The sequence below is a fragment of the Morone saxatilis genome, unplaced genomic scaffold (assembly GCF_004916995.1).
Source record: "Morone saxatilis isolate NCDOM2014 unplaced genomic scaffold, NCSU_SB_2.0 Contig22, whole genome shotgun sequence".
Lineage (NCBI taxonomy): Eukaryota > Metazoa > Chordata > Actinopteri > Moronidae > Morone > Morone saxatilis.
In genome coordinates, this window is record NW_023339785.1 from 18,306,203 (window position 1) to 18,314,971 (window position 8,769).

An 8,769-nucleotide genomic window follows, 5' to 3' on the forward strand; every position below is an offset into this window, starting at 1 on the left:
GACATGGAACCAATACAGTTACTTTTTCTTTCTTTTTTTGCCAAAATGGATGTAAATTGCATTCACAAAAAGTCTAAACCTTAAACCTGCAGAAACATTGGATATGATTAGGGTGTAACGTCCTCCGAAGACCTTTTTGTATTAATCCTGATTGTGTGTATTCAGGTGTATCAGACGGACGGTATGGCGATGGCGGCTCTTCCTTCCAGAGCACAACAGGCCACTGTGTCCACATGAGGGGCCTACCATACAGAGCCACAGAAACAGACATCTACAATGTAAGTCAGAGAACGACTGCAAAATATCGGCCAGATCACTGAAACCCCCTTTACCCTGTGCATGTGTAGTTAAGGTTGCATCCTGAAACATTTTTTCCTTGTTTGTTTCTTAGTTCTTCTCGCCATTGAATCCAGTGCGGGTCCATATTGAGATCGGCCCAGATGGCAGGGTAACTGGTGAGGCGGATGTAGAGTTTGCAACACATGAGGATGCTGTGGCAGCCATGTCTAAAGACAAAGCAAACATGCGTGAGTTAAGAATACTTCACCACTTCCACCCTGCATATAGATGTTCGCATATAGATATTAGTTATGTTTACGGTTCCTCTTCACCCCTCAGAGCACCGCTACGTGGAGCTGTTCTTGAACTCAACAGCAGGTGGCAGTAACGGAGCCTACGGCAGCCAGATGATGGGTGGTATGGGTGAGTATCTGCAATGGAGATTTGAGATTTGTGGCGTTTTGTTGTTTGGATGTAAACGTTTGCACACATAAGCACAAAATCTGAGACAGCAAGGGCTTCACAAAATTTGCATCAGCACACAACTGTATAATAATGATGCTTTAATGTCCCACTGAATCTGATGTGATCTGTCCTCTCCACAGGGAACCAATCGTCTTACAGCGGCGGCCAGCTGAGCTCAGGGTACTCTGGTGGATACAGCAGCCAGGGCAACATGGGGGGCTACAGTGACTATAGTGAGTGTCAGCTGTTATTATAGGTTTCTGTTCCATCCACCCTTAACTACAACCTTTCCTGCATTCAACACACTTAAAGGCATACAATTCAGGATTTGTCTGTGGCTGTTTGTGAAGGCGCCATTCAAAGTCTGTCCCTCCTCCCCGACTTGTGCGAGCCAGAGAGCACCTTTACTCGAGCTACGTAGAGCGTGAATGAGGAGAAAAATAGTAGTGAAATCTGAGAAATAAAACATTATTTTCTGATTGTTTTACAGCGGTTACGCTCTAAAGCACAAATGAACACCTCCGAGCAACACTGCAGGAAGGTGCCATATTTCTATTTTTTTTTGTATGACTTCCTCCAAAGCATAGCTTCATCCTGTTTGCCCTCGGTCACACAGACACACCAATCCTGCAGCTCTTTATGCATCCATGACACAGGCACACAGTAACCAGGTCACTACATTTTAATAGTCTCAAACTCGCACCCTGCTTGCTGCCCAAAGGTTGACGCAGAGGGCCGGGTCTCTGCAGATCCAGACCGCACAACACACTTCTAGTGGGTTATAAGTGATGATTTAGAGAGATTATGTTTGATGGCTCTGCACCAGGCTGGTCTTAAGGCCTTACAACAAGGGTCTTAAACATTTTTCTGGCCAAGGACCCCTTAGCTCATAAAGAGAACCAGGACGGCCTACTACATATACAGCCTATAGTGCTATGTACACCTCGTTATCATGCATATAATAACATATTATAATAATAAGTATACATATTTATGTTTTTAGTTTTAAACGTGAAATTTATGTCAGTATGTTTGATTTGTGTTTTTAAGACATGCTTGTACAGACCTAGACAGACTGTGTTTCTGTGTGTGACTCCATGATGAACTCCTCGGTCCTATAGTGTGTATTCTCTCTCTTGTTAGGTAACCAGGGCGGAATGGGAAGCAGCTACTACGGCGGCAGTGGAGGAGGAGGAAGCAGAGGCTCTATGAATGGACTGGGCGGGGGATGGGGAATGTAGATTTGTTTTTTTCTGTTTCCCCTTAATTTGATGGGTTTTTTTTAACTCAGCATTTTGCTGGAAGGACTGGAAACACAAGTCTCACCTTGTAAACATAGGGTAGGGTCAGGTGAGGTTTTGAAAATATTGAGGGGTAGGGTTTGTATTTTTTTTTTTTTTTTAATGTGAATGATCTTCAGAGAGAAGCAAAGTCATAGGTGTCACAAAGTGTCCGACAGAAGCCCTGTTTGTCTTCCCCATTCCTCACAAATTTGACACATCACAGAAACCGTGCTTTAAATTTTCATTACCAGGAAAGTGTGTCGTTTGTGTTCTCCAAGCACCTGGCTGTTCCTCAAAGTTAACTCATCCTGTGCTGATGGCTTTAACATTATTTTCAATGTCAGAGTGCATGAACAAAAAAAATGTCTATCTTCTGATTGTTAGACCTTGTTTCACCTTCTACATAGTGTTTAGCCTTTTTTATTTCCCGTTTAAAATGTTATTCTGAATTTGACACTTCATATGGTCAGCGCATGTTTTGTTTTTCTTAAGGTGTGATTGTTGATGTGGCGGTTTCTCTGAATGAGTGCTATATGAACGGCAAATGTTTTTCAGATCTGCTGACATAAAAGGTTTCTACTGCTTCAAATGCTATTTGTATTTCCCGTGCACAAAGTGAATAAACTAGTCTGGAATATCTAATTGAAACAAGCATTGCAAAACTGGAGGCTTTATTCATTTATCAAATACCTAGATAAAAAAAACACTTGGTCACCATTCCCAAATTAAGAAAATGGCTTTGTAGCAGTCCACACAATCCACAAAACCCTGTTATAATACATTCTAAAATAGTTAGTTTAACATTCTACAGTCATTTACACAATAGGTTTGCATGTATCCAGCAGTGGGGCCATAGCTGTAAATGTTAGAGTAGATGCATGACAAGTTGAATGATAAAGTGAAGTACACATGTTTTATGATCCAGGTACACAAATGACCCTCAACAAAAGCTGAAAACCAACAGCAACCTTGGTGTAACTTCATAATCTACATCCATGGTTTGAATTAGAGAGACTATAGACTTTTTTTAAATGATCAGTTTATCCAGTACCAAATTGTCAAAGTGATTATTCCAGTTCAAATAAACATTGATCACATTAATATCTAAGTCTTGTTAAAGGTCCAGAGCGTAACACTTCAGAGGATCTATTGGCAGAAATGGATTGATATTCATAGGTATGTTTGCATTAGTGTATAATATAAAGGAAGGATTTGGTGTTTTCCATGTCGTCTGCCATGTTACTACAGTAGCCCAGAAGGGAAAACCAAATACTGGGTCTGGATAGGAGCCTTCACGCTTTTTGTGGCCACTGTAGGATCTCCTTCACGCTTTAAAGTCTGCAAGTACACTGCTAGCTGCCACTGAATCATACACACTGGACCTTTAACATACAGTCTGCATGACTATATTAGCTCATCCCATCAGTGTTAAAAGGTGGCCCATATTTAATACAGATGAATTAATGTTCCTGAATTTCAGGTAACAGTGGAAATGGAACACCAAATCACATTTCCATAAGATCTGATGACGTTTTTCTTTTAACATAGTAGTAATTTGGTAGTAAGTAAATCATAGTGGATGAGTATGTGCAGTGTTAGAAAGCAGATGTAGAAACATCGAAGTTCGCAGGTGTTTTGTCAGGAAGCTTTGGAGGTGCTTCTCTGCAGCAGGAGGGAGTGGCACATATCGCACACCCGCACCGGCCGAGGGTAGGAGGGTAAGGCCAGCTCATTACTGGAACAATTGTTGCAGTAGATGTCTCCGCAGTTTCTACAGTGGTGCTGCAACACACGAACATGGAGAGCTCGTTGACATTACTGGGAAGATGAATATTATAGAAGTACAAATAGGATGTGATGAAATGGGAGCCTACTTTTCTGCGTGCGATTGAGAACTCCTTCAGGCATTGCTTGCATTGAGTGGCCTCATCATCTTTCAGCCATGCGTGGCCCTGATGGGAGCAATGAACATTAACAACGTGGCTTGCTCAGGATTGTTTTTCAAATTTTACAGCATCAATTGTAGACCAAGTACACAGCTCTTTGTATTTTACCTTCAGAGCTTTATTGACCTCCTTGAAGTCCTCCATCTTCAGTTTAGACCTTTGACAAAGATGAAGGCAACACAAAAACCTCAGAACATGAAATGGTACACATTATTAACAAAAACAAAATCAGTAGTACTGACTGGCTGAGATGCAGTCCCATCTCCTGTAGAGCCTGTTCCTGCTGCTCACATGTCTGCTGCAGCTGCTGCTTCTCCTGCTTCAAATCCTGCAGCTCCTGCACCATCAATTCACAGGAAACAAGCAGCGTAACATCACAATGCTGTACAGGATTATGAACTACATATATACAATGTATATATTCAAACAGGAACTCTTAAGACTGCAGCATCTAAAATAAATCCTGGGACAGATTTGAGATTAAACGTTATTTTGCATTTATCTGGTAGCTATGTTACATATGTTCTCAATTCATTTCTGCAAAACAAATTGCACCACACATAATGACGAAGCCTTCATCATAGGGGATTTACAAACAACATATAAACCCTCTAGTTACTAGTTATTTCATCATCCACTTCCAGAGTTGACTGACCCTAACCCCAGTGTGTGTGTGTGTGAGAGAGACACTGACCGTGTGCAGCCCCTGGAGTTGTTGCAGCTGTGTGCGGAGCTCAATGCTGTTGTCCTGTTCCCGCTGGAGCGATTTCTGAAGGCTTTGTCTCTGTTCCCTCTCAGTGCGCAGCTCGTTCTCCAAACCCAGCCTGAGAACAGAAGGGATGTGGTGATTCTTGTAGCTAATTTAAATTGAACTGTGGCAACTTTATATCTCCAAAACTGACTTTTATACACTAGTTGGTTTTAACTCCCGTAGGCCAAATGTTATTTACATATTTATAGTCATGTTATCCTTCTGTATAATTCTACTGTTATTTTTTTTTTTTACCTTATTGTATCCAGGTCAGTCAGTTGTTTCTGCAAAGCATCCACTTTTCCCTCCAGCTCCACCTTCATATCTTTGTCTGACTGGTCACTTTGTTTGCGCTCTCGCTCAGAGTTCTGTAGTCTGTGACGCAAACGACAGAGGAGGGGAATTATATTCATTTGACGCATATTTCCTTTTAACACACTGAAACATGCACAATAAATACCTCTGCTCTAGTTCCATCATGACTTTCTCCATTTCATCCATCTTCTGCTCAAGCTGCCCAGCCTCCGCCTGCTTTTTTTCTGCTTCTCGTTCCCAGTCCTTAAGAGCCACATAGACTGTATTATTGTGCATTCTGTCTGCCTGAGCATGCGGGAGGAAGAAAGGTTGTATTCATGTGTGTCTACCTGAGCTTTGTGGAACATTTGCAGGTTAAGAGTCTTGACTTGGTCAAGTTGGAGCCTCAGGGCTACCAGTGTGTCTTGTTTTTCATGCGAGTCTTTCTCCAACAGCTTCATGGCCACCTCCATCTCCTGCTTCAGGCCCACCTGGAGCTCCAACTCCCGCTCCAACTCCTGACATCATGCATTGTAAACATACAAAAGGCATGAGTCAAATTTAGTTCTAGTCAGTACAAAAACAAAAAAAAACACTAGACAGTATGTCTGAGTTGCCAAATGACTCACACAGAACTCACACTGCTGGCTTCTGTCTAACAACAAAGTATGAAGAGTAATTTGCACTTCATGCTTCCCACCCAAAACCGATCTTCAGCCTCTACCCCAGCACCCCAACAGAGCAGCCAAATCACCTTTTATTGCAATGTGATTTATATATTCTGGTGCTACAGCCTGTTGATACCTGACCTGGCGAATGCGCTTTTCCTCTTTATACTGCTTCCAAACCACATTGTACATCTCATCCAGGCCCTGTCGAGTCTGTTTGTACGTCTCCAGCTCCACCTGGCTGTCCTGAAGGGCTGCCTGGAAAAACAAACACATCATACAGATTGGATATTATTCAACTTTGGAGAGGTTTAGTTGCAATTTCTCCTGGATGATTTCTGACCTCTTCCTTTTTCTGGCTGGACTGCAAGATGGACTCATTCTCCTGTCTCAGCTGTTCCTGTTCCTCCCGCAGAGAGTTGATTCTGTCTGTTGCTGCTGTCAGCTGAGGACAATAAAAACACTCATCAGGTCTGTGCACAGATGTTGTGTTGACATTAGAGAGGAATGCCTTCTTTTTAGATGGTTGATGTAGATGATAGTTGACATCTGACCTCCTCTACAAGTTTGCTGTTCGTCTTCTCCAGAGAGTCCATCTTAGCCTGAAGGTCAGTGACGGTGCCACTTAGGTGACGATTTAACTCCTCGATGTAGTGCTTCTGATCTAATATGGCTGTCATCTTGGAATCGCTGAAAGAGAAGAGTTGAGTGTGCATTAGGTCTGCTTGGAACTGAACTGCTATCATGCCAAGGGCTACGATTCAAACTGAAATGAAAAGCAGTGTAGGTGAGACGCTCAATCCATCTGAAAGTGGACACTCACTCTTTTGGAGTCTCACTGTTAGCAGGGTCTTTCAGATAAAGGGAGAAGTCAATGACCCCGACCTAAACGGGAACAAGAGGCTGATCAGCGTGTGGACAAAATGAGGTGCCGGGATGCGTACGCCCACAAAACCTGTCGGCACTCACCTGAGAATCAAGATCTTCTCCTTTAATACAGAGGTTGGCGTCAATTACGTTGAGGCCCACCAGCAGCCCCCCCATCACTGCCCCCTCCTCCTCCACCATCAATGCTCCAGAGTCATAAAACTCACTAAAAAAAGGACAGAAACAACATGTTAACATTTACAAATGAATGCTATATTAAGCCAACATAACTAAGCATGACTACTAACCTCAGGAGATCTTTGCGGTCCAGCAACGTTTTCATATAGTCAGCTACTTTCTTCTGCATGAGTGCTAAATGCAGCCACGCCCTTGCCCTCCCCAAACCAGTCCTAAAACAAGAGAATAAAAACATTAAAAGCCACCAATAAATCAAAACAGTTGTTAAGCATTCCTTATATTGTAGGTATAGACGTACTTAATGCCGGGAAGATCTCTGGCACTTGTGGCAATGTTAACAGACTCTGGACACAACTTCTCCACCAGCTCCAGAGGTCCCCATATGGACTTGTTCTGACCAATGAAGGATTTCTTGGCTGAAAGACAGAATGTTATTTCTGCTTGCTTTCTGGTACAAACGTGGGATTTGTATGACTTTAACATTAAAAAAGAACTCTGCTCAAAAAGGTCAGCCTCGTGGACCGTCTCACCTTTCAGCCCGTGTTTGAGGCAATGCTCCAGGACGACAAAGAACTGCTGCAGAGGGGGGTACTCCGAGTCCAGCGTCCTGCCCAGACTCAGTGAGGACTGGATTAACACTTTGACGCTCAGCTTCATCATGCTGAGGAGGTTGGATCTCTCTATTGACATGGGGTCTTTGGGGGGCAGAACTGTAAAGGATGCAAGGCAAAGAAAAGAAAAGAAAGCAATTGCATGAGATTAGTCCAGTTCATATAGTCACTGCAGGTGGGGGCGTGGATGACCAGGGGGGAGAATAGCAACTTTATTTCTCTAAAATGCAACATGTAATCTTTTTTTTTTTTGAGTTAGTTCCTAGTTTTGGGGTGGTGGGAAAGTTTGACAACCACTGAATTAGTCAAATCAATGCAGACTGGGAGGATATATCATGCAAGTGTGACTTTCTGCACGCTCATCAACCCATAAAAATCTATAAAAGTTTAACTCTTCAAGTCAGGTGGCAATTCCCCAGAGGAAGTATGGACTTTATGGCTCCAGTCTTTCACAAAACTTAATGCAGAGCGTTGGAGCCAGTGTCAAAGATTAAAAGTAGCCACAGCCTACCTGGGAGCTGTTTCGAGGCGTTATCCAGATCGTTTTCGGGCTCCGTCTCCGTCGGGGAGCTCGCAGCGGATCCCTGTGAGGGATTTCTCGGGGCAGAGGCGTAGCTTACCCCGCTGCTAATCGTCTCCGTGGCCTTCCGAGCCAGAGACAAGAGGGGCGCCGACCAGCTGGTCTCCGCCGCCGGAGCCGGAGCAGACTTCTCGGCCCGGTCCTGGTCGTCGCTGCAGCCGGACTCGCCGTCGGTCGCGGCTCCTGAAACTTCGGGCTCATGCGGCGGCTGTTTTGCTTCGCCATCCTCAACAGCTGTGTTTACTTCCCCTGCCTCGTCGGCCATGTTTGCCCCCCCCTCCCCTCGCCCCGAGCATTCACGTGACCGCACCAGAGCAACCACGCGCGCTCTGAGGACTTTCTTCTTCTTCTTTGGGTTTATTGGCGGTTGTGAGGACAGCTTTAGGCGCATTGCCGCCCCCTACCGGACCGCAGCACGAAGCGCAGTAGACTTTAACCATCTCAAGTAGTTAATTCAATTCATATATATTCCCTGATGCATTTTCCCCTGGTTTTTTTCTAATGTAATGTTGTGTTTTGCTTCCTTCCAATAAGTTTTTGGTCATTTTTTAAACTGATTAATATAAATTTAAAAGAAAAGATTGCACTAAAGGCCTTTTCCACAGAAATGTAGCTAAACAAATGATGGCTGAATTTCATTTAACTGCTTCAGTTTCACGGTCAATGGTCCTGGTATTGTGCATGCTGGCTATAAAGGCCTACACTGATAAATAATCTGTTATCAGCTACATTATGGACCCTGGACAAACTGCTGTCCATACTGGACAACGCCCACCACCCTCTGCACAACACCTTCACCAGGCAGAGGAGTGTGTTCAGTGGCAGAC

At 43.7% G+C, this 8,769-nt stretch overlaps 2 protein-coding genes across 4 annotated transcripts in view; one reads left to right on the forward strand and one right to left on the reverse strand.

Moving 5' to 3' along the window:
• Window positions 1–2,678, forward strand: part of LOC118333443 (heterogeneous nuclear ribonucleoprotein H-like) — a 9,077-nt gene extending 6,399 nt beyond the window's left edge. Inside the window, exons 7-11 of one of the 2 annotated variants that reach the window (XM_035669090.1) lie at window positions 166–278; window positions 392–527; window positions 619–702; window positions 885–977; window positions 1,884–2,678. In XM_035669090.1, coding sequence (XP_035524983.1) covers window positions 166–278; window positions 392–527; window positions 619–702; window positions 885–977; window positions 1,884–1,891 — 434 coding nt within the window. In that variant the 3' untranslated portion in view covers window positions 1,892–2,678. The remainder of the gene's footprint in view (window positions 1–165; window positions 279–391; window positions 528–618; window positions 703–884; window positions 978–1,883) is intronic. The other variant, XM_035669089.1, reaches the window with a different exon arrangement.
• A 3-nt stretch (window positions 2,679–2,681) lies between these two features.
• On the reverse strand, window positions 2,682–8,242 carry rufy1 (RUN and FYVE domain containing 1). Of its 2 annotated transcripts, none has more exons than XM_035669087.1 (17): window positions 7,874–8,242; window positions 7,282–7,461; window positions 7,050–7,167; window positions 6,862–6,963; window positions 6,656–6,779; window positions 6,510–6,571; window positions 6,241–6,376; window positions 6,030–6,131; window positions 5,828–5,944; window positions 5,369–5,536; window positions 5,185–5,282; window positions 4,980–5,099; window positions 4,668–4,797; window positions 4,216–4,355; window positions 4,082–4,130; window positions 3,902–3,979; window positions 2,682–3,809 (listed from the first exon to the last, which is right to left on the reverse strand). In XM_035669087.1, the coding sequence occupies exons 1-17, from the start codon at window positions 8,205–8,207 to the stop codon at window positions 3,666–3,668; spliced, it is 2,202 nt and encodes a 733-aa protein (XP_035524980.1). In that variant the 5' UTR covers window positions 8,208–8,242; the 3' UTR covers window positions 2,682–3,665. The 2 variants fall into 2 exon arrangements, with proteins under 2 accessions (XP_035524980.1, XP_035524981.1); XM_035669088.1 differs by having other exon boundaries at window positions 3,666–3,809; window positions 4,216–4,310; window positions 7,874–8,241.
• Window positions 8,243–8,769: the final 527 nt, after the last annotated feature.